Source organism: Chlorocebus sabaeus, chromosome 29, assembly GCF_047675955.1.
Source record: "Chlorocebus sabaeus isolate Y175 chromosome 29, mChlSab1.0.hap1, whole genome shotgun sequence".
In the NCBI taxonomy this organism is placed as follows: Eukaryota; Metazoa; Chordata; class Mammalia; order Primates; family Cercopithecidae; genus Chlorocebus; species Chlorocebus sabaeus.
Window position 1 is genome coordinate 19826093 of NC_132932.1, and position 26104 is coordinate 19852196.

General features: G+C 38.3%; 1 protein-coding gene across 1 annotated transcript in view; it reads right to left on the bottom strand.

The window, feature by feature from the left end:
- LOC140710655 (cytosolic carboxypeptidase 4-like) overlaps positions 1-26104 on the bottom strand; it is a 168286-nt gene that overhangs the window by 24191 nt on the left and 117991 nt on the right. The window contains exon 2 of the mRNA XM_073012912.1: positions 13570-13699. Coding sequence (XP_072869013.1) covers positions 13570-13699 — 130 coding nt within the window. The remainder of the gene's footprint in view (positions 1-13569; positions 13700-26104) is intronic.

The following is a 26104-nucleotide window of genomic DNA, read 5'->3' on the forward strand; positions in this document are numbered from 1 at the left end:
AATGTTGAAAGTGGGGTATTGAAGTCTCCCATTATTATTTTATGGGAGTCTAAGTCTCTTTGTAAGTCTCTAAGGACTTGCTTTATGAAAATGGGTGTTCCTGTATTGGGCGCATAATAACCAAACAGCATGGTACTGGTACCAAAACAGAGATATAGAATAATGGAACAGAACAGAGCCCTCAGAAATAATACCACAAATCTACAGCCATCTGATCTTTGACAAACCTGAGAAAAACAAGAAATGGGGAAAGGATTCCCTATTTAATAAATGGTACTGGGAAAATTGGCTAGCCGTAAGTAGAAAGCTGAAACTGGATCCTTTCTTTACTCCTTATACAAAAATTAATTCAAGATGGATTAGAGACTTAAATGTTAGACCTAAAACCATAAAAAACCTAGAAGAAAAGCTAGGTAATACCATTCAGGACATAGGCATGGGCAAGGACTTCATGTCTAAAACACCAAAAGCAATGGCAACAAAAGCCAAAATTGACAAATGGGATCTAATTAAACTAAAGAGCTTCTGCACAGCAAAAGAAACTACCATCAGAGTGAACAGGCAACCTACAGAATAGGAGAAAATTTTTGCAATCTACTCATCTGACAAAGGGCTAATATCCAGAACCTACAAAGAACACAAACAAATTTATGAGAAAAAAACAAACAACTCCATCAAAAAGTGGGCAAAGGATATGAACAGACATTTCTCAAAAGAAGACGTGCATACAGCCAACAGGCACATGAAGAAATGCTCGTCATCACTGGCCATCAGAGCAATGCAAATCAAAACCACAATGACATACCATCTCACACCAGTTAGAATGGCAATCATTCAAAAGTCAGGAAACAACAGGTGCTGGAGAGGAGGTGGAGAAATAGGAACAGTTTTACACTGTTGGTGGGATTGTAAACTGGTTCAACCATTGTGGAAAACAGTATGACGATTCCTCAAAGATCTAGAACTAGAAATACCATATGACCCAGCCATCCCATTACGGGGTGTATACCCAAAGGATTATAAATCATGCTGCTATAAAGACACAAGCACACGTATGTTTATTGCGGCACTATTCACAATAGCAAAGACTTGGAATCAACCCAAATGTCCATCAGTGACAGACTGGATTAAGAAAATGTGGCACATATACACCATGGAATACTATGCAGCCATAAAAAAGGATGAGTTCGTGTCCTTTGTAGGGACATGGATGCAGCTGGAAACCATCATTCTCAGCAAACTATCGCAAGAACAGAAAACCAAACACCGCATGTTCTCACTCATAGGTGGGAATTGAACAATGATATCACTTGGACTCTGGAAGGAGAACATCACACACCGGGGCCTATTATGGGTTGCGGGGAGGAGGGAGGGATGGCATTGGGAGTTATACCTGATGTAAATGATGAGTTGATGGGTTCTGACGAGTTGATGGGTGCAGCACACCAACATGGCACAAGTATACATATGTAACAAATCTGCACGTTGTGCACATGTACCCTAGAACTTAAAGTATAATAATAATAAAAAAAAAAAAAGAAAATGGGAATGGAGTCACAAGAAGGTCTTTTTGATATCAAATGAATCTCTGCGACCCATCAAATGAGAAGCTTCCTTTCCTTTGCTCTGTATAGTAGCCCCAAGCACAGAAAACTCCCAGACTTTCAATTTCACAAGGCAGAAAACACAAGAGATCATAGGCCTACAGATTCTTTGAGGAAAGAACATTTCTCAGCCTTACTAGAATAAAATCCAAGGGAAACTCTTCTTCATGCAAGCCCAGCTCAAATGGTACTTCTAATCTCTGGCTTTTCCATAACCCTGCGAGAAAATGACTCAACCCTTCATCTATGTTCCTATAACAGCTCACATGGGCCTTTGTTACAGTACTTACTATTTTCTACCCCTCCAGTTTCCCTGTAGACCTGACTCTACTTTCTACCAAAGTAAAATGTGGGTTCCTCAAAGAAAAAGACAATCTTAAATAAAAAAATTTATTTGTATCCCTGACACCTAGCACCATTATACTTGTATGATGTAAGTGAATGAAGAAATGAATGACTGCCTACATTGGGTGGATGAGTGGGTGGATGGATAAGTGGTTGGATGGATGGATGGATGGATGGATGGATGGATGGATGGATGGATGATGGATGACTAGGTGAGTGGATGGACAGATATAAGGATGAGTGGAGGAATTACACAATATGTGAATATTGCCATATTCACTATAAACTGACTTGTCTGGTACTTAGCAATGCTCAGCACTCTCAGGGTACTGCTTTTTCTCATAGCACCACATTCTTTTTGGTCCTGGGAGTTTATATTAATCCACTCACCAATAGGCAAATGGCTGAATAGTATCTAGAACAGGTGGAACTTCCTAGCCACCATAAAGTGGCTTCCCAGTGCTTCAGAAAACATTTTCATAAGAGCCAGTAGTTGGGCAGAGTCAGAGTTAATCTTGTCACAGAGGAAATCTTACCAGCACAGGACAGGCCTGAGTGCTGAGTGAGTGGCAGTGCTTCTGCTGCCGGCAGGAAACTCATTAAATATAGCCTCCTAGGTAACTAAAAGGTGATGTTGAGCCCATTAGAGAGCTTTGTAACACTGTGAACAGCATTTAGTGCTCAGCTGTTTCTCACCCACCTCTCAGATGGTCCCAGCAGGAAGCACGTCTGTGGCTGTCATGTTTATAGCTAATTAATGTTTATTTATATTTTTAAACAAGCCTTTCACCTGTCATGCTTTAAAATAAATGTTCTGCTCTTCAATTAGAGGTTGTCAGAGCAGAGAGGAATTCTGTTTTGTTGTGGATTGAATGTGTGTGTGTTTAAATGTGTATTATATAGGGAGTTCTTCCTTTTAAGTCTCACTCTCTGTCTCTCCTCTTAGAAGCTAAAGCTTTCTACTCAGAGAAACATACTTTTTTCAAATTTTGACGTGCTATGCAAGCCATGTGCTTGCTTCCAGAGGGTAGACTGCAGAGATTACGGTGCCTTCTAAGATTGGAGGAGGAAGGTCAGAATGAAAATATTGTACATTTTCAGGAGTGTAGAACCAGTATTCTTGTTCTTAACTTTGCAATTTCTTTTATTATTATTATTATACTTTAAGTTCTAGGGTATATGGCACAACGTGCAGGTCTGTTACATATGTATACTTGTGCCATGTTGGTGTGCTGCACCCATCAACTCGTCAGAACCCATCAACTCATCATTTACATCAGGTATAACTTCCAATGCCATCCCTCCTCCCTACCCCCTCCCCATAATAGGCCCCGGTGTGTGATGTTCTCCTTCCAGAGTCCAAGTGATATCATTGTTCAATTCCCACCTATGAGTGAGAACATGCGGTGTTTGGTTTTCTGTTCTTGCGATAGTTTGCTGAGAATGATGGTTTCCAGCTGCATCCATGTCCCTACAAAGGACACGAACTCATCCTTTTTTATGGCTGCATAGTATTCCATGGTGTATATGTGCCACATTTTCTTAATCCAGTCTGTCACTGATGGACATTTGGGTTGATTCCAAGTCTTTGCTATTGTGAATAGTGCCGCAATAAACATACGTGTGCTTGTGTCTTTATAGCAGCATGATTTATAATCCTTTGGGTATACACCCCGTAATGGGATGGCTGGGTCATATGGTATTTCTAGTTCTAGATCTTTGAGGAATCGTCATACTGTTTTCCACAATGGTTGAACCAGTTTACAATCCCACCAACAGTGTAAAACTGTTCCTATTTCTCCACCTCCTCTCCAGCACCTGTTGTTTCCTGACTTTTGAATGATTGCCATTCTAACTGGTGTGAGATGGTATGTCATTGTGGTTTTGATTTGCATTGCTCTGATGGCCAGTGATGACGAGCATTTCTTCATGTGCCTGTTGGCTGTATGCACGTCTTCTTTTGAGAAATGTCTGTTCATATCCTTTGCCCACTTTTTGATGGAGTTGTTTGTTTTTTTCTCATAAATTTGTTTGTGTTCTTTGTAGGTTCTGGATATTAGCCCTTTGTCAGATGAGTAGATTGCAAAAATTTTCTCCCATTCTGTAGGTTGCCTGTTCACTCTGATGGTAGTTTCTTTTGCTGTGCAGAAGCTCTTTAGTTTAATGAGATCCCATTTGTCAATTTTGGCTTTTGTTGCCGTTGCTTTTGGTGTTTTAGACATGAAGTCCTTGCCCATGCCTATGTCCTGAATGGTATTACCTAGCTTTTCTTCTAGGTTTTTTATGGTTTTAGGTCTAACATTTAAGTCTCTAATCCATCTTGAATTAATTTTCGTATAAGGAGTAAGGAAAGGATCCAGTTTCAGCTTTCTACTTACGGCTAGCCAATTTTCCCAGTACCATTTATTAAATAGGGAATCCTTTCCCCATTTCTTGTTTTTCTCAGGTTTGTCAAAGATCAGATGGCTGTAGATTTGTGGTATTACTTCTGAGGGCTCTGTTCTGTTCCATTATTCTATATCTCTGTTTTGGTACCAGTACCATGCTGTTTTGGTTACTGTAGCCTTGTAGTATAGTTTGAAGTCAGGTAGCGTGATGCCTCCAATTTTGTTCTTTTGACTTAGGATTGTCTTGGCAATGCGGGGTCGTTTTTGGTTCCATATGAACTTTAAGGCAGTTTTTTCCTATTCTGTGAAGAAAGTCATTGGTAGCTTAATGGGGATGGCATTGAATCTATAGATTACCTTGGGCAGTATGGCCTTTTTCACGATATTAATTCTTCCTATCCTTGAGCATGGAATGTTCTTCCATTTGTTTGTGTCCTCTTTTATTTCACCGAGCAGTGGTTTGTAGTTCTCCTTGAGGAGGTCCTTTACATCCCTTGTAAGTTGGATTCCTAGGTATTTTATTCTCTTTGAAGTGATTGTGAATGGAAGTTCATTCATGATTTGGCTCTCTGTTTGTTTGTTACTGGTGTATAAGAATGCTTGTGATTTTTGCACATTGATTTTGTATCCTGAGACTTTGCTGAAGTTTCTTATCAGTTTAAGGAGATTTTGGGCTGAGATGATGGGGTTTTCTAAATATACAATCATGTCATCTGCAAACAGGGACAATTTGACTTCTTCTTTTCCTGAGTACCCTTGATTTCTTTCTCTTGCCTGATTGCCTCGCCAGAACTTCCAACACTATGTTGAATAGGAGTGGTGAGAGAGGGCATCCCTGTCTTGTGCCAGTTTTCAAAGGGAATGCTTCCAGTTTTTGCCCATTCAGTATGATATTGGTTGTGGGTTTGTCATAAATAGCTCTTATTATTTTGAGATACGTTCCATCAATACCGAATTTATTGAGAGTTTTTAGCATGAAGGACTGTTGAATTTTGTGAAAGGCCTTTTCTGCATCTATTGAGATAATCATGTGGTTTTTGTCTTTGGTTCTGTTTATATGCTGGATTACAGTTATTGATTTTCGTATGTTCAACCAGCCTTGCATCCCAGGGATGAAGCCCACTTGATCATGGTGGATAAGCTTTTTGATGTGCTGCTGGATTCGGTTTGCAGTATTTTATTGAGGATTTTTGCATCGATGTTCATCAGGGATATTGGTCTAAAATTCTCTTTTTTTGTTGTGTCTCTGTCAGACTTTAAGTTAGGGAGGATTCCCTCTTTTTCTATGGATTGGAATAGTTTCAGAAGGAATGGTACCAGCTCCTCCTTGTACCCCAGTAGAATTCAGCTGTGAATCCGTCTGGTCCTGGACTTTTTTTGGTTGGTAGGCTATTAATTATTGCCTCAATTTCAGAGCCTGCTATTGGTCTATTCAGGGATTCAACTTCTTCCTGGTTTAGTCTTGGGTGAGTGTAAGTGTCCAGGAAATTATGCATTTCTTCTAGGTTTTCTAGTTTATTTGTGTAGAGGTGTTTATAGTATTCTCTGATGGTAGTTTGTATTTCTGTGGGATTGGTGGTGATATCCCCTTTATCATTTTTTATTGCGTCTATTTGATTCTTCTCTCTTTTATTCTTTATTAGTTTTGCTAGTGGCCTATCAATTTTGTTTATCTTTTCAAAAAAACCAGCTCCTGGATTCATTGATTTTTTTTGGAGGGTTTTTGTGTCTCTATCTCCTTCAGTTCTGCTCTGATCTTAGTTATTTCTTGCCTTCTGCTAGCTTTTGAATGTGTTTGCTCTTGCTTCTCTAGTTCTTGTAATTGTGATGTTATAGTGTCAATTTTAGATCTTTCCTGCTTTCTCTTGTGGGCATTTAGTGCTATAAATTTCCCTCTACACACTGCTTTAAATGTGTCCCAGAGATTCTGGTACGTTGTATCTTTGTTCTCGTTGGTTTCAAAGAACATCTTCATTTCTGCCTTCATTTCGTTATGTACCCAGTAGTCATTCAGGAGCAGATTATTCAGTTTCCATGTAGTTGAGCGGTTTTGATTGAGTTTCTTAGTCCTGAGTTCTAGTTTGATTGCACTGTGGTCTGAGAGACAGTTTGTTATAATTTCTGTTCTTTTACATTTGCTGAGGAGTGCTTTACTTCCAACTATGTGGTCAATTTTTGAATAAGTGTGATGTAGTGCGGAGAAGAATGTACATTCTGTTGATTTGGGGTGGAGAGTTCCGTAGATGTCTATTAGGTCCACTTGGTGCAGAGTTGAGTTCAATTCCTGGATATCCTTGTTAACTTTCTGTCTTGTTGATCTGTCTAATGTTGACAGTGGGGTGTTGAAATCTCCCATTATTATTTTATGGGAGTCTAAGTCTATTTGTAAAGTCTCTAAGGACTTGCTTTATGAATCTGGGTGCTCCTCTATTGGGTGCATATATATTTAGGATAGTTAGCTCTTCCTGTTGAATTGATGCCTTTACCATTATGTAATGGCCTTCTTTGTCTCTTTTGATCTTTCATGGTTTAAAGTCTGTTTTATCAGAGACTAGGATTGCAACCCCTGCTTTTTTTTTGTTCTCCATTTGCTTGGTAGATCTTCCTCCATCCCTTTATGTTGAGCCTATGTATCTCTGCATGTGAGATGGGTATGCTGAATACAGCAAACTTATGGGTCTTGACTCTTTATCCAATTTGCCAATCTGTGTCTTTTAGTTGAACCATTTAGTCCATTTACAATTTAAGGTTAATATTGTTATGTGTGAACTTGATCCTGTCATTATGATATTAGCTGGTTATTTTGCTTGTGAGTTGATGCAGTTTCTTCCTAGCACTGATGGTCTTTACATTTTGACATGTTTTTGCAATGGCTGGTATTGGTTGTTCCTTTCCATGTTTAGTGTTTCCTTCAGGATCTCTGTAGGGCAGGCCTGGTGGTGACAAAATCTCTAAGCATCTGCTTGTCTGTAAAGGATTTTATTTCTCCTTCACTTAAGAAGCTTAGTTTGGCTGGATATGAAATTCTGGGTTGAAAATTCTTTAAGAATGTTGAATATTGGCCCCCACTCTCTTCTGGCTTGGAGAGTTGCTGCTGAGAGATCTGCTATTAGTCTGATGGACTTCCCTTTGTGTGTAACCCAACCTTTCTCTCCGGCTGCCCTCAACATTTTTTCCTTCATTTCAACTTCGGTTAATCTGACAATTATGTGCCTTAGAGTTGTTCTTCTCGAGGAATATCTTTGTGGCGTTATTTGTATTTGCTGAATTTGAATGTTGGCCTGCCTTACTAGGTTGGGGAAGTTCTCCTGGATGATATCCTGAAGCATGTTTTCCAACTTGGTTTCATTTTTCCCCTCACTTTCAGGCACACCAGTCAGACGTAGATTTGGTCTTTTCACATAATCCCATATTTCTTGGAGGCTTTGTTCATTTCTTTTTCCTTTTTTTATCTAGACTTCTCTTCTCACTTCATTTCATTCATTCGATCTTCAATCATTGATACTCTTTCTTCCAGTTGATTGAGTTGATTACTGAAGCTTGTGCATTTGTCACGTATTTCTCGTGTCATGGTTTTTTTCTCTGTCAGTTTGTTTATGGCTTTCTCTGCATTGATTATTCTAGTTATCCATTCTTCCATTCTTTTTTCAAGATTTTTAGTTTCTTTGTGCTGGGTATGTAGTTCCTCCTTTAGCTCTGAGAAATTTGATCGACTGAAGCCTTCTTCTCTCAACTCGTCAAAGTCATTCTCCGTCCAGCTTTGATCCATTGCTGGCAATAAGCTGTGTTTCTTTGGAGGGGGAGATGCGCTCTGATTTTTTGAATTTTTTGAATTTCTAGCTTTTCTGCCTGGCTTTTTCCCCATCTTTGTAGTTTTATCTACCTTTGGTCTTTGATGCTGGTGACATACTGATGGGGTTTTGGTGTGGGTGTCCTTTCTGTTTGTTAGTTTTCCTTCTAACAGTCAGGACCCTCAACTGTAGGTCTGTTGGAAATTGCTTGAGGTCCATTCCAGACCCTGTTTGCCTGGGTATCAGCAGTGGAGGCTGCAGAAGATAGAATATTGCTGAACAGCGAGTGCTGCTGTCTGATTCTTGCTCTGGAAGCTTCATCTCAGGGGTGTAGCCCGCCATGTGAGGTGTGAGGTGTTGGTCTGCACCTAGTAGGGGATGTCTCCCAGTTAGGCTACTCAGGGTTCAGGGACCCACTTGCGCAGGCAGACTGTCCGTTCTCAGATTTCAACCTCCGTGCTAGGAGATCCACTGCTCTCTTCAAAGCTGTCAGACAGGGTCATTAACATCTGCAGAGGTTTCTGCTGCTTTTTTTTTTTTTTTTTTTTTTTTTTTTTTTTTTGGCGATGCCTTGTCCCCAGAGGTGGAGTCTACAAAGACAGGCAGGCCTCCTCGAGCTGCAGTGGGCTCCACCCAGTTCGAGCTTCCTGGAAGCTTTGTTTACCTACTTAAGTCTCAGCAATGGTGGGTGCCCCTCCCCCAGCCTTACTGCTGCCTTGCAGTTAGATCTCAGACTGCTGTGCTAGCAATGAGGGAGGCTCCGTAGGGCGTGGGACCTTCCCAGCCAGATGTGGGATATAATCTCCTGGTGTGCCATTTGCTAAGACCCTTGGTAAAGTGCAGTATTAGGGTGGGAGTTACCTGATTTTCCAGGTGTCATGTGTCTCAGTTTCTAAAGGGATTCCCTTCCCCCTTGTGCTTCCCAGGTGAGGCAATGCCTCGCCTTGCTTCAGCTTTAGCTGATTGGGCTGCACCAGCTGACCAGCACCGATTGTCTGGCACTACCCAGTGAGATGAACCCAGTACCTCAGTTGAAAATGCAGAAATCATCGATCTTCTGTGTCACTCATGCTGGGAGCTGGAGGCTGGAGCTGTTCCTATACAGCCATCTTGCTCGCACCTCCCACAGCTTTGTAATTTCAATAGCTTTAGTAGTTTTTGGTTACATGGATGTATTCTATAGTGGTGAAGTCCCCTTTAAGTGTACCTATCACCTGAATAGTGTACATTGTACCCAAAAGGCAATTTTTCATTTCACTCCTCTCCTACCAACCCCCTTCTCTTTCTCCACAGTCCATGACACCAGTCTGTATGCCTTTGCATCCCCATAGCTTATCCCACTTAATGAGAACCTGTGGTATTTCATTCCTGGTTTACTTCACGTAGGATAATGGCCTCCAGTTTCATTCAAGTTGCTGCAAAAGATATTAATTCATTCTTTTTTACAATTGAGTAGTATTCCATGGTATATGTATATATGTGTGTGTGTTTTTACATATATATATATATTTATACACAGACACACACATATGTGTATGTGCATATTTATATATGACACATTTTCTTTTTCTTTTTTTTTTCTTTTTTTTTGAGATCGAGTCTCGCTTTGTTGCCCAGGCTGGAGTGCAGTGGCGTGATCTCGGCTCACAGAAAGCCCCACCTGCCAGGTTCACACCATTCTCCTGCCTCAGCCTCCAGAGTAGCTGGGACTACAGGCGCCCGCCACCACACCCAGCTAATTTTTTGTATTTTTAGTAGAGACAGGGTTTCACCTTGTTAGCCAGGATGGTCTCAATCTCCTGACCTTGTGATCCACCCACCTCAGCCTCCCAAAGTGCTGGGATTACAGGCGGGAGCCACCGCACCCGGCATACACCATATTTTCTTTATCCACTCATCAGTTGATGGGGACTTAGGTTGATTTCATATCTTTGTGCAATTATGAATTATGCTGTAATAAACAGATACGTGCAGGTATCTTTTTAATATAATAACTTTTTTATTCCTTTGAACAGAATCCCAGTAGTGGGATTGCTGGATCAAATGGTAGATCTCCTTTTAGTTCTTTGAAAAATCACCATACTGTTTTTCACAGAGGTTGTACTAATTTACATTCCCATTGGTAGTGTATAAGCATTCCTTTTTCACTGCATCCATGCCTACATCTGTTGTTTTTTGACCTTTTAAAAATGGCCATTCTTACTGGGGTAAGGTAGCATCTCACTGCAGTTTTAATTTACATATGCCTAATAATTAGTGATGTTGAGCATTTTTTCATGTTTCTTGGTCACTCATATATCTTCTTTTGAGAAATATCTGTTCATGTCATTTGCCCACATTTTAATAACATTATTTCCTTTTTGTTTTGCTGATTTGAGTTCCTTGTAGATTTTGGATATTAGTCTTTTGTCAGATGTATAGTTTGCAAATATTTTCTTCCATTCTGTAGGTTGTCTATTTACTCTGTTATTTCTTTTGTCATGCAAAAGGTATTTAGTTTAATTAGGTCCCATTTATTTTTCTTTCTGTTGTATTTGCTTTTGGAGTCTTTGCCATAAATTATTTTCCTGTGCCTATATCCTGTGGAGTTTTTCTTAGGTTTTCTGTGAGAATTTTTACAGACTCAGATCTTAGATTTAAGTCTTTAATTCATCTGAGTTAATTTTTGTGTATGGTGAGAGATAGTGATCCAACTTCATTCTTCTACATGTGGCTATCCAATTTTCCCAGTATCATTTACTGAATACATATTTTTTTCTACTTGGTCGAAGATCAGCTGATTGTAAGTGATTGGCTTTATTTCTGGGTTCTCTATTCTGTTCCACTGGTCTATGTGCCTACTTTTATACAAGTGCCATGGTGATTTGGTAACTATAGACTGGTAGTATAACTTGAAATCCACTCATGTGATGCCTCCAGATTGTTCTTTTTGCTAAGGATTGCTTCAGCTATTTTTTGGTTCCATATGAATTTTAGGATTGTTTTTTCTAATTCTTTGAAAAATGATGTCAGTATTTTGATAGGAATTGCATTACATCTGTAGATCGCTTTGGACAATATGATGATTTTCAAAATATTGATTCTTCCTATCCATGAGCATGGGATATTTTTCCATTTGTCTGTGTCATCTCTGATTTCTTTCATCAGTGTTTTGTGGTTCTTGTTGTAGTGATCTTTTACCTCCTTTGTTAAATATATGCCTAGGTATTTTATTTTTTGTAGCTATTGTTAATAAAACTGAGTTCTTGATTTTATTCTCAGCCAGTTGTTATTGGCATACAGCAGTGCTATTGATTTGTGTACATTGATTTTGTAACCTGAGATTTTATTGAATTCAGTTATCAAATGTAAGAGTCTTTTGAGGGAGTCTTTAGGGTTTCCTAGGTATACGATCATATCATTAGCAAACAGAAATAATTTGATTTCCTCTTTTCCAATTTGGATGCCCTTTATTTCTTTCTCGTGCCTGATTGCTCTGGCTAGGACTTCCAGAATGAGGATTCTTAAGGGAAAAGAAATCACTTTGCTCTCTAAGCAAAAAAACATTGACGATTGACTCAGCAAGCCTAGATGGTTCAAATCCTGCACACTCTGAAATAAGATCTGTCCCTTGAATGACTCTCGGAAAATACACTTCACACTCTTGGAATATTCTGCTGGATAACAGATCTTTCGTCACCTTGGGACTTGGGCCATGCCAGATGGTTGATGCTAAAAATGTGACTTGTGTTAGGGCTCTAGGACCATGAGATATCAATTTGACCTCTGGAGAGATGGGAAACTGAGTAAGATCAGCCATGTAGGGTATTTGATGGCTACATAACTGACCCCCCAACAAAAACTCTGGACACCAGAGCTAGGTGACGTTTCCTGGTTGGCAACCCATATTGTTGCTGGAGAGTCAAGCACTGTCCATATATCTCTACTGGGCAAGGACAGCTGGAAGTTTGTACCTTGTCTCTCGTGGACTCTGCCATGAATGCCCTTTACCTTTTCTGATTTTAATCTGTGTCCTCTGAAGGTAATAAATGGTAATTATGAATATAACTGCTATTCTGAGCCCTGGGAGTCCTTCCAGGGCATCACTGAGCCTGGAGATAGTCATGGGGCTCCCCAACACACGCTTTCAACAGTAAGTAATGAAGAGAGGCTATGTTGCAGGGTAGAAAAACATATCAGAACTGAATCCCCACTCTGCCATGCACCTCTGGGTGATCTCATTGAAATCAGTTTATTTGTTCATCTCCTTTGAGATTTCAATACGATTCTACATTATATATTCATCCATTTTAAAATTAAATATTCGTTGAATGTGCCACCTTTTTGTCACATAGTAGATGTTCAAAAAGTGGCTAAAGGTAGGGATGATTAATTGATTTGGCCAGTATGTGAGCTTCTTCACTCTATTTTAAGTTCGTTAGGTTAGGTAAGGACTCTAAATTTGGACATATGCCTCTCTACAAGTTTGTAGACAGGTAAGTTCACGGTTTGTAGTTAATAAATGAGCATTTTCATATGGTTACTTGGTTGCCATTTTCTCTTTATTATCTTGAGCCAAGTCCTCTGATTTCAAACAGTGTTTTTTAAATCAATTGTGTAGTACTAGAGGCTTGGGAAAACAGCCTAGATATAAAAATCCTCGGGACAGCGCCAGAATAATATTTGGAATATAGTAAGTGTTAGTTGAACATAAACACCTAGAGGATTTTGTTCCAAACACTATTGAATAGGTATATACATTTTCTTTCTTATGCAATAACTGAAATACCAGAAAAATGAAGACTTAGGATATGGAATGAAATATAATTTTTTGCCCAATTTTTACCAATGACTACTACACTGGGGGGATGCCTTTGTTGTGGGGTGAATTGTGTCCCCTCAAAAGATGTATTCAAGCTCTAATCCCTGGTACTTGTGAATGTGACCTTGTTTGGAAACAGGGTCTTTGCAGATATAATAAAACTATGATGAGGCCATACTTAATTAGAATAAGCCCTAATACAATGACTGATGTCCTTATTAGAAGAGGACAACTTGGACACAGAGGGAAGATGGCCTTGTGAAGACAGAGGCAAAGATTAGAGTTATACTGCCACAAGCCCAGGAATGCTAAAGATTGCTAGCAACCACCAGAAGCTGGAACAGACAAAGAAGGAGCCCTCCTTAGAGCCATCAGAGTGAGCATGATCCTGCCAACACCCTAATTCCAGACTTATGCCTCCAGAAATGTGAAATAAGTTTCTGTTGCATTACACAAAGCCACCCAGTTGTGGCAGTTTGGTACAGCGGCCCAGGCAGCCAACACACAATGCATCCCCCATTCTATCTTGTCATACATAGGTTTTTGGTTATTGTCTATTAGTGCCTTGACAGAATATAATCTGCTTCCTGGAAGGTAAAAGGAAGCGGCCAGGAAGGTGGAGGCAGAAGGAAGTGACTCACCACAGGACTTCGGCCAATGCTGCTCAGGTGGTAGAGGAGGCCTTTTGCATGGTAAATGGTTGGCTGCAGATGAGCACTGGGAGAAAGCCATTGTCTGTTCAAATCTTCCCCGCTCAGTGAGCATCTGTGGCTACAGGAACAAACAATAAGCAAATAAATACACATTCAGAAGAAAATAACTTGAGAAAATAAAGCTCCACAAGATAAACAATTAAACTAATGAGTTCAAAACTTTCCTCTGATTTCTGCCCAATTGGCATCAATTTCAGACGTCCAGAAAGCTGTAGAGCTGTCCTTTAAGCTCCAAAGTATCATAATTATTCACAACCCCCAAATGAACTAGAAACCATATTTGACTTGCTGTTGGATTATCAGAGTTTTAAGACAAAGTTGGAAAATGTAGTTCTCTATTATATACATCCATGGGGAATAAATTTAATAAATTTCTCTAGGCTATGGATTCTTCAGTTCTACAGATAATTAAGTTGTATTCAATCTATCATACTGGGTGTGTTACATATGATATTTCCAGCTGGTTCAATAACTCTGCAAGGTAGACATTAGAGCACCCCAATGAAGAGACTGAGGCTTAAGTATGATTAAATAAATGGCTGGAGATCTAGGTCATAAGAAAGAGCTAGGTTTCCCCCCCAGGTTTATTTGCTTCGAACCCTTATTCTCTCTCTTTTATTGCACTGCTTGACATTTACCAAGAGAATCAGAGTGCCTTTTTCAAATATATCATCATGGTATGTTAGAGCAAGAATGAGCTCAAAATCATACATTCCCTCATTTGGGGAATGATGATGTTCATATTCAAAAGTGCCAAGTTACTTTACAAAAGTGACCCAGCTGGTAGTGAGAGGATTGACCACCATTCACAGTGAGGAAACTGAGATGCTGAGTTGTCAGGTAGAGTGATCCTAAAAACCCACAACCACCAGAGATTACCAAGGGCAGCCCCTGCACAGGACATGTTCCCAGTAGTCCTGCTAAAGTATTATTTACTCAATAGTGTCAATGAGCTAAGTGCCACAGATTGGGAGGATCAGCACAGCATCTCCAAAACCTCCAGCACCCCCAGCTCCTCCCAAGCCCTCCACCATTGTCCTTCTGCACCCAAGCTCAATGGAATTACTAACAGTTCCCACTCGACTTATGGCCTCCAGAAATGTGAGATAAATTTCTGTTGTTTTAAGCCACCCAGTTTGTGGTAATGTGCAGCAGCAGTCCTAAGAAACCAATACACAATACATCGTCCATTCTATCTTGTCATACATAGGATTTTGCTGGGGCTCCTCCATCCTCATGCACCCTTACCTCTTCAACATTTAGGGGATCAATCTGCAGGGGAATTTTCTCTGATTTTCCAGGTCATTGCATCCATCTCCTATTTGCTGCAATAACATCCTGAGGCCGCCTTGATCAGAGTCCTTATGAAACCATTTTGGATGGATTTTTATTTTTATGTCTCTTGACTTCCCAATAAGACTAGGAGCTTCCTGGGGGCAAGGACAGTGATAGTCTCTTGGTCACCATCAAAACTCTAATATAGTAACTCTGTCAGAGTTGATATTGGGTAAATAATTTGGAAAGAATAAATTTACCAGCATTCATATGCATATTCAGATATGATTTCTGTTTTGTTTTGTTTCAAACACACTGTTTTCAATAAACATTGGAGGTAAAAAGAAGGTTCAGTCTTCAGTCTTCTCCTTTTACCACTTATTCATTTCCATGTTCCTGAAATTATCTTTAAATATTAGCTTCCTGCTGGCTGTCAGACCCTCTTACAACTTACTGGAAACTGCAAATCTTTAGATTAATCACTTATCCTGATTTCTCCATTAAAATATTTTGACTTGATAAATGGCAGGTCTTGTACATATTCCTCTCTGGCTTTTTTTGTTCTTTGCCTGCTTTTTTTCTCCCTTTCTCTTTTTAATAGCAATAACATCTAGAAATAGGGTTTATCAGTTCTGCCTGATGACCAAGGATGAAGGTAAAATATGAAGCAGATTTTCAATGCCGATAGCAATAGAAAGGAACAGGCAGCCCAGACTTGCTCTCGAGCACATTTGCTGTGTTTAAATGAATTTCTTTTCTCAAATCAAGGTACTTGCAGGCACAACATCCCAGAGCCCCAGGATTCTCTTTGACTGCTCTGTGATTTCTCTTTGCCTTGACCTGGATTCTCATCAACACTGGGGATTTGTTTTTTCCTTTGTAACACTGACTATGATGAAATTAGTTGAGGCCCTTTAAAAGCATTTCTGCTTGTATAAATGAAAATGCAAGCATTACATGTGTCCAGCAGCCAGCAATTCTGTATGAACTCTCTCTACGTCTTCTTTCCCTATGCTCCATGGAAACCAAGTTCAGGGGCAATATCTACATGGAGAAGGCTCACGTATTACCACCTTGCAGAAATACTATTTTAGATCACAATTTCCAAGAACAAAAAAATAAAGTTTTGTGCTGAAGCCAGAAACCCAAATTTGAATAAGATGACCTAGTTCCAACTCCAAGCTGCTACCAGATATAGGATTTGAGACCTCTTTGACAATCAGCATTCTCATGTGTGAAATAAATAAGTCAAACATCCCCCTAGGTTTATTTTGAGGATCGAATGAAATATCTATTTTAGATATCCCTATAGAGAAATACCGTATACTTCTATCTCTACCTATGTCTGTGTCCATGACTATATCCACATCTGTATCTACGTCTACATCTTCATCTACATCTAAAATGCTCTAGGATGCATAGCACAACTTTGACTACATTCACTGGTCCCTCACCTCATCCTAATTTTTTTTTCTTATAAAGAATGATCAGATAGCTATATGCAGGGTGAATGGAAGGGAAAAGTGTCTTGACTAGGAACTCCAGGCAAGACGCTGTGATCAGTTTTAAGTAACAGTTTACTTGGACACATCTAAGGGTAAGGGCAGTAGGCTGAACAGAAAAGAATTTAAGAAAAACTGAAAAGAAATAATCAGTAGAAATTGCTGATTGAAATTTGGATTGTTAAACAGCGCACAAAGGAGGACCACATCTAAGATTATCTAAATATAGAGATTTGGAGAGAAATTGGGCCAATGTAAGACATACAGAAGAAAGCTCTTATTTTGGGGAAAATTTGGTTTGTTTGTTGTCTTTTTTGGAGAGGTAGAGGCAATGAATCATTCCATTTGTGCAGATAGATTGTGTGGATTTGGGAAACCCATGTGATTGTATTTGTCTTCAGGACTCTATGGTGGTTATGATTTGGAGAGTATCTCTGTGTGTGCCTAGGGTTTTGGCAGTCCCTATATCTATGCAATTGCAGGTTATTATAATATGTACAACACCTCGAGTGCTTTTCCTTTTAAAGTAAATCCATTTGCTTCCAATCTCTGAATCCATTTGGCATTTCGTGTTAATAATATCAGAGATTCGTGTAGTCAGAGGAACTGTTGCTGCTCTTCCTAGGGATTTGTTTCAAGCATTTGAAGATAAAATGCACTCCATCTTCTTATCTACTGTAGCATTTCTGAAATGACAGCTGCTCCTTCTATGGGGGGAGAATTAGCAGATGGACAGCTATGACTGACTGGCAATAAATTCAGTGTCTATAATCTGAAAAGGGGTCCTCTCTCAAATAGTTTGAAGTTCTGCTTTCTTTATAAGAATCATAAAATGGTGATTATTGCTACAGTTGGCCCTCCGTATCCATGAATATGGAGGGCCAACTGTACTAAGCCATTTTATATAAGAGACTTGAACATCCACGAATTTTGGTATCCATGGTAGTGGGTGTGGGGAAGGTGTCCTGGAACCAATAATCTGCAAATATCAAAGCACGATGTTATTTTTCCCTCCACTAAAAACTGCAAAGTTAAAGGAAAAAATTATCCACTTCATTTTGTTTTTCACAAATAAAGACATTTGATCTGACTTGCCCCCCTTATTTTAAAAAGCTTTAGTTTAAATAGCTGGTTTAAGATAAAGTTTATATGCACTAAATATGCCAGATCTAGGATGCTCAGATATCCAGTTTGTCTAGGAATGTTGCATTTTTAGCTTTGAAATGCTTGCATCCCAGTGACTCTCTCAACAAATGCACACCAGAAATGTAATAACCTTGCCTAGATCCTTAATTTTAGAAGGTGGTGCAGAGCTAGAATACTTGACCAAAACTAGGCTGAATTATTTTGCACTGACTGAATGTTTTTAGGCGGGACTTTCACACTCCACTGAGGCTCAGGCATCCTTATCACCTATGTTTTCCTAGATTGTTTCCCATATGCATTATCTTCCTGTTCTTTTCAGGCATTTGCAGCCAATGTCTGGAAAATTCCTAATCCTTAAAACTGAGGTTTTTTCTCCAGCCTGGGTGACAGAGCGAGACTCTGTCTCAAAAAAAAAAAAAAAAAAAAAAAAAAAAAAAAAAAAAAAAACTGAGGTTTTTGTGGGGCATATCTCTTTCCTTAAGAAAAGAGAAGAAAGCTTCTGATCTCCAGAAAATATGGTCATTTTATGACGAAACAAAAGCATCTCAACTGAAGTTATCAAAGAGTCAATCAGCAGCACTAGTCCTAACTAAAGGGTCACTGAATAGAAGCCACCAGCTGCACGATATTCTGAGTAAAAGGGAACTTTAAAGGCTGGACAGTTTCAAGGACAATGATGTAACTAAAAATAATTCTTTTAACATTAATTGTGGATCTCGTTTATCTGCTGAGAACGGGGATCATCCAGAGGTTGAGAGACAAGTAATACAACCAAGGGCTTTAACAACTAGATCCTGAACTACCAGGACTCCTAAAGCCAAGAAAGGACTGCAAGCAGAGGAAGAGTAAAAGTGAATCACTTTCTAAAAACGAATCTATAGAGCTGCCTTCAGAATACAAGAGGATTAAAAAAATCTCCCATCCGTCCACAACTAAAAAGTAGAGGGACAGAGTCCATCAGACTGAATAAATGATCCCAGGCTCGATAATATTAGTGCCTGCAGCACAGCAAGCTCTGGAGCCTAAAGAGAGGCAGCATGTTTGAGATTTAGGCAGCAGCTTCGCCATTCACTACACATCCTAGGTGCAGAAGGCAGCAAGGGTGCAAGAGGAGAATATCTATGAAGGCAAAGAGATACATTAAAGCTTCAAGAACACGATGAACAGCATGGGGGACCATTGGCCAGACACTGCACCCAGAGCTTTCCAAATAAACATGTTTGGATGGAGAAAAGGAAAAAAGAGGAAAAAAGCAAAAGACAACTTCATTTCAAAGCTACAAAACAACTAGAGTTGTCAGCAACATATTATTATGTTCAGGATATTTTTTGTCACGCAAAATGCTCAGGAGAGTCAATAATCCAGAGAGCAAGGGAAGATAAGAGATCTAACACAGGTGTTCCTACACACCTCCAGGAACCCAGGAACGGGTTATCAGAGGTGTGATCACCCCAGAGCCCAGAAATGGGAAAGCCAAAATCTTTAAAGGTAGGCCAGAAGAACTGACCTGGGTTCAAATGTCATCTTTGTGAAAGAAATTACCCAGAGTTAACATTTGAACTTTGGTAGGTCTAAATATAAAATAGTTGTTCTTTATGTCCTTGTTCCTCCAAGGGTAGTCACAAAGGAGGGGCAACAACATTACCTGGCAGCCTGTTAGATATATAGAAACTCTAGTCCCAACCCTGAATCTGCATTTTAACAAAATCCTAACGGACTGTGTATGCACATTAAGTGAAAGAAGCAGTGCTTTCTACTAGACTTTAAGGAAAGAAAGAAAATTAACATTTACAAAGGAATTATTACTTTATAAAGGGATTTATTGCCACCATGCTTCCAGGAACTAGAACACATATTTAGGATTTTTAGCATCTCATCTGGAGCAGAGCCAGCTCCAAAAGCTTGGAGACACCCCTACTTAGGTACTTGCCCACCCCATTTTTCCCACCGTTGTGTTAGTCTCTTACATATTTTAATTTGAACATCAATAGAGAAGATTAAAATGTGGTTTTTATTTCTAAGTTATTTTCACAAGTCTGATTTCAAAATATCATTCGAAAGATCACAAGACCAGGACGACTTCAGCTGAAATCAGCTCAGACCAGACTAAGCGATGAGCCAGATTAGCTGCAAGTATAGAGAGAGCCCTACAGCATCACTTGCATCAATCAAGAGCACGTGATCAGTTAATTCACATTTCTTTTAGTTTTGTTGTTGTTGTTGTTGTTGTTTTGTTGTTTTGTTTTTTGTTTTTGAGATGGAATTTCACTCTTGTTGTCCAGGCTGGAACACCATCCTGGCTCACTGCAACCTCCGCCTCCTGGGTTCAAGTGATTCTCCTGCGTTAGCACCCAGAGTAGCTGGGATTACAGGCATGTGCCACCACGCCCGGCTAATTTTTTGTATTTTTAGTAGAGACGGGGTTTTGCCATGTTGGTCGGGCCGGTCTGGAACTCCTGACCTCAGGTGATCCACGCACCTCGGCCTCCCAAAGTGCTGGGATTACAGGTATCAGCCACCGCGACGGGCCAGTTAATTCACATTTCTACACAGCACTTGTTCCCACATACAACTGACTCAATGAAAATAAATATTACTCCCTATGAAACAGCCCTCTAAGTTAAAAGTTTCTTTTTTTTTTTTTTTTTTTTTTTTGAGACGGAGTCTCGCTCTGTCGCCCAGGCTGGAGTGCAGTGGCCGGATCTCACTGCAAGCTCCGCCTCCCGGGTTTACAACATTCTCCTGCCTCAGCCTCCCGAGTAGCTGGGACTACAGGCGCCCGCCACCTCGCCCGGCTAGCAAAAGTTTCTAAAGCTATGTCATCAGACTGTGAAAGAAAAATACATCTCGGGACCCCAAGATCATTAAGCCAAAGGGAAAAGTCAAGCTGTGAACTAATTATTACTTTTATAATAATTAAAGCAAATAGAAACCTTTGAAAAATTCCATACCCACGCCTGATAAAGGCAATCAAGAAGATAAGAATTGATAGATACTGTGTGTGTATGTCTGTATATACACACACATGCACACACGCGTACATTCCTAAAGCCAGGAATTCTGTCTTCAAGGAAGAATGTTATTTGATGGAGAAACTCCAGAGGAATTTCCACTAAGAGCAGGCACAAGGTAATGAGGAGCACTCTCTCCACAACTCTTCAAGGTATGATTAGAAGTATTACCCAATGAACCTAGACAAGAGGCATCATTCAGAAGAATGCAAATCAGTAAAGAAGATGTGAAACCATGTGTATTTGCAGATAACATTACAGCATACCTAGAAAACCAACTATTAACTCAAACAGTAAAGGAATTCAGTGAAGTAGCAGGATACAATATTAGCATACAAAAGTAAATTTCCATATAGGAGAGTAGTTGAATAATTTGGTGCAGTCACAAAATGAGGTATTATGCAACTATGTAAAAAAAGAGGAAAATCCCAATGAGATGATATGGAGTGGTAATTTTTAGGATATGGAGTTAAATGATAAAGTTGAATGAAATACCACTTTTAAAAATAAAAATATACAGTTAAGGGATAACATAGCATAACTAAGAATGAAGGAGATGAACAATATACATGCATTTATTCCTTTGTGCAAAAAATACAAGAAAGATAAATCAGAAACTAATAAGACTGATTGCCTAATGAAGGCTGGTGTACATGGGGTATAACACATAGAGAATAGGTAACTGGGAATGGGGCAAGAAGATTGAGGGGCAAGTGACATTTCCCTGAACACACCTTTTTATCTAATTTCAACTTTTAGAACCAAGTTAACATTTCACATATTCATATCAATCAATCAATCAATATAATCAAACACAGGAGCCATGGAGAAAACCCAAATGGGTTACAAACATTTATAAATAAACTCTGCCACAAATGACTAACACTAAAGGAAGTAAGAAGAAAAGAACTGAACTGAGTAACTTTAGAAAATAAAATTTTGGCTTTAAATGATAAAGCTAAGGACAAAAAGAATGACACACAAATTTGTTTTTCATAGTAGTATACAATTCTGAGCTAGCAATTCTAAAACTACTTTATGTGTATTCTAGGATTGAATAAATAAGTAAATCAATTATGAATAAAAACAACCAGGTTTCTAATAGTTACAGAAAGGAATTACAAATAAGGAATTAACACTGTGATGTTGTACTGAAATCAGAGGTATCAGCATGAACTCATGATTTTATATTTACAGACAGATGGATAAAGAAATAGATGTGTGTGTGTATTCAAACATCTATTTCCTAGCTCTGTCTACTAGAAGAACCAAGAAATACTAACACCCTATTAGCAAGAAACATATCTAGTTCCCAGATATCAGTTTCTAAATACCATTAGTCAATAAAAGAAATCAGGGCTGCTTGAAGAAATGCCTGGTTTCAGAGGTGGGGCAGAAGAAAAGAATATCCGTCTAGAACAGAATATGTAATGGTGCCAAAAAGTAAGGAAGTATTTTTAAATAATGGGGACATGTTGAAATGATGCAGAGATCAATTCTAAGGGAACCACAATGGCAAAATTCAGTAAGATTTGACCACAAACAATAGTACTATGTTATAACCCATAGAATAAATTAAATATTCATAAATTCATAGTGATATAAATAAATAAGTAGGGAAGAAGAAGCAGCTCTTAATTTTAGTAGAATTCCAATTAGTACATAGAGAAGTAGATTTATACATTTAGAGAAAAATTTAAAAAACTTATCATTTGACGAACATCACAGTAATAATTGATACAAGCAACAATCAGCAATGTAGCTAAAGATAGTGGGTAAAAGTGTGATGAGCAACGGAAGATTTACATAGACTCAGAGTATCTCCCCACAAGACGCTTACTATTCCCAAAGGGAATAATAGTAACTTTATGATGGAGAAGTTGGAAGACACCACTTTATTCAAATGATCAAAGTTAATACCACCATTTGTGAGGCATATCAACATCACACACCCCTGATATGATACAACTGAGAAGGGTACAACATCCCCTGAGTGACAACCTTGCCAGAAATACAAAGTCACTGTTCAATTATGAGGAAACATGAGACAAACCCAATTCAAGGGATATTCTATAACTCACCAGTACTCTTCAAAAAAAGTCAAGATAAACAGAAAAAAAACCCTGAGGAACAATTTTAGATTAGAGGAGATTGAGAAGACACAACTACTAAATGCAATATATGATCCTGAAAAAACAGCATTATTGGAATGATTGGTTAAATCTGAATAATGTATGTAATTAATACTAGTGTATTAATGTTAATTTCCAGGTTTTAATCATTATCTTACAGATATGTAAAATGTTAGCATTTAGGTAAGCTGGGTGAAAGATATACAGGAATATTTTTATACTATTATTATAACTTATTTGACAGATGTAAATTATTTCAAAATAAATACTTAAAAGAGTTTTAAAAGTTATAACTTGAAAAAAGGAAAAAATCTATAATTTATAAAAAATAAGAATTAGAAAAACTAAAAAATCAGGTAATAATAAATGGTTAAAAAAAGCAAATATCATTTTGTAAATAAAACCTAGTGTAGAAAGAACACAAACATGAATAAATAAGACAAATAATGCCTTTAGAGAAAAATGTAAAATTAAAAACTTTGTTTTAATTCTATAGAAGGGCAGAAAAAGATAACAAGGACTCAAGGCAAAGTGACAAATATTGAAGACAGGCAAAGAACACCTAACATAGTAGTTTCTGAAAAAGAAAAACAAAGCCAAGGATCAAAAGAAATACTCAGACTTCAACCAACACCAAGAGATAATCTAGTGATATTACTGGATTTTAAAGAAAAGAAACTCATTGGAAATCTTGGTAATAACAGGATAGGACTTACCGAGGAAAAATTAGATTACCCCTTTTTGAGGACAATGCTTCAAAAGAAAATTGAACAGGGATATTCAAATAATTAAATAAAAATATTTAAAGAAAGAAAATGTGAGACAATGAAGTCCAGAAAAACTGATTTTTCAAAGGTAGAGGTATAGACAAATTATTATCAATATTCAGAAACCTAGGAAATATCATTCCCCATAAGCCTTGTCCTTAAAAATATATTAGAAAAACCCAGATAAACAAAATGAGCAGAAAGATATGGACATTTTCAATTTTTGCAAAAGTAATTTGAGGACACTTCTGCCACAGACTTGATGTTACCTTATTATAATGGTTTCTTCCACTAGACATTCAGCACTTTGAAGACAAGATAGTGTTTTGTGCACCTCTGTGTCCCCAGAGCCTGAAAGAGTAACTGGAACACAGATATTATTTCATAAACATATATTCACATGAATTAAAATGGCACTTAATTGTATATTTTAATGCCCTAAACTGTGCTCAAAACCTTTTTGTTAAACCTAAAAAGCAAAATAAATGCTTTCTGACACCACAAAAGCAAGAACACATTATTCTCTACATTTATTTATATCTTGGTTGTTATGTCTGTGATGTAAAATGAAATGGAAAATTATATATTTCATTTAATATTGAAAGCTCCTATCACACGGGAAAAATAAACGAGCCCTAGTTCATCCTTTTGTTTTAAACCAGGTGAGTATCAAAAACTGTTCTTCCTCCCAATCACCATTATCTCAATCATCATCATCATCACCACCATTATAATTCACATTCATTAAGCACTTATTTTGAACCATGCCTTTTATTAACTGCTTATATGTATTCTCCTCATTGATCTTCACAACCACCCTAGAGGCATTTGTAATTATAATTTCCATTTTGCAGATGAGAAAGTTGAGATTTAGAGATGTTAAATAACCTGCCGAAGGTCACACAGATAGAGTAGCCTCTGAATAAATAGTAAACTATGTAACAGAGAAGACAGTTACTTATATGATGCAAAAATGTCTTAACCATCTAATTCGCATGATTTATCCAGTGTTTGCAATGGATGAAAAGGGATGGGGAAGAAGCCCATGGAAATGAAAGGTGTCTGCTTCCCACACCTGTATGAACCAATGTGTCTCAGCTTCTGTCTGATTTGCCTGTTGAACTTTGGAGTCCAATTTTGTTTGAAGAAAGGATTTCACTGCTTAATATTTTAAAAATAGATGGGCTGTGAGGCCAATGCTGTCATCTGACCATAAGCCTTAGAAATCTTTTGACATCTTTGTGGTTTTCTTCTATGTAAAATTAATATTCCTATTCCCATTTGACAAGTTTGTATCAGGTACAAAATTATATTCAAAAGACAAAAATGTCATATAAAAAACATTTTATTCACTAATTCACCATACATTTATTGTTCAACTAGAACACCTACTATGTGTCAGATACTATTCTTATTCTGAGGATTCCAGCAGTGAATAAGTCCTTCCAGGAATTTACATTCTGGGGATTATTATCAAGTGCCAACTCCAAGCACATATCATGTCTCTCTTGTTCTGTCGGTTTCTCAGCACCAACCCATCACAGTGGTCAGAAGGTGACAGACAATGAATTCACCTTTATCTGAGGAATAAATGAAAGTCAACTCCCCATTCTACTGCCATCAGAATATTCTTTCTCTGGACAGTCAATCTCTAAATTAAAACTGCAGCTTTATTTTTTACTGTGAATTCAACAGATTTAATTATGAAATATTGATAGTTCCTGATCATCTCCATCTCAGCTGAGGCTTCCCCTAGGCTGCTGCAGTCTGCTTTGGATTAAAAGTCATTGTATGTTCCTTGTTGGAGAGAAACCTTTAATAGAAAAATATCATGTAATGTTCAAAATCATTAACGTTAAGAAAAATAGACATTGTTTTGTATAAAGTTGCAATGGAACTTCTAGTCTCCTAGCCCTAATGCAAAAAAGTTGATAAAGAAATTTAGAGCTGAGTTTTCTCGAAGAAGCTCAGAAATTAGAGTCCTGTGATGAACCATAAGACCCCATATTTATTTTCCTAGTTGGAAAGAATGCATCAGGTTTTACTTGTTCTTTTTTTCTATGCCTAAGAGCCTTCCTCATATTCAGATAAATTTTCTTTACAGACCAGAAAGGAATCTCCCTGGTGAGTGGATCAAGTCCAAATGTGTCTCTAGAGAGTAACAACTCTTCTCTTTCCAGATAACTAGTAGATGTAGAAAAGAAGGTGATTCTTATGCTTTCTTCAGAGGATGTCAATGTGTCTAACTCTGGGTGTATAATAAAATCCTCATTCATCTCTTAGGACAAGGAACACAGATACAGAAAAACACTTTCTGCTGATTGGGTCTTTAAGTAGCTAGGAAACATTTATCCCATTCCCTGAAAGCAATGCTGACTGCCAATACCATCCTAGGTAAAGGAATGGCAAGAGTCATCTTGGAATTCTGGAGTTCCTTTTCCTTGATTTCTGGTAGGAGAAAATGGATAGCACTCAGTGCTGAAGAAGAAATCAGAAAAGAAAAAAAAAAAAAAAAATAGAGCTTTAGCCTTGGTTTTGACACTTGCTACGATGTAATCCTAAGCAAGTTCCTTAGTTTTGGTTGGCTCAGAGATGTTTTGTTTGCTTTGTTGTTGTTGTTGTTGTTTTTA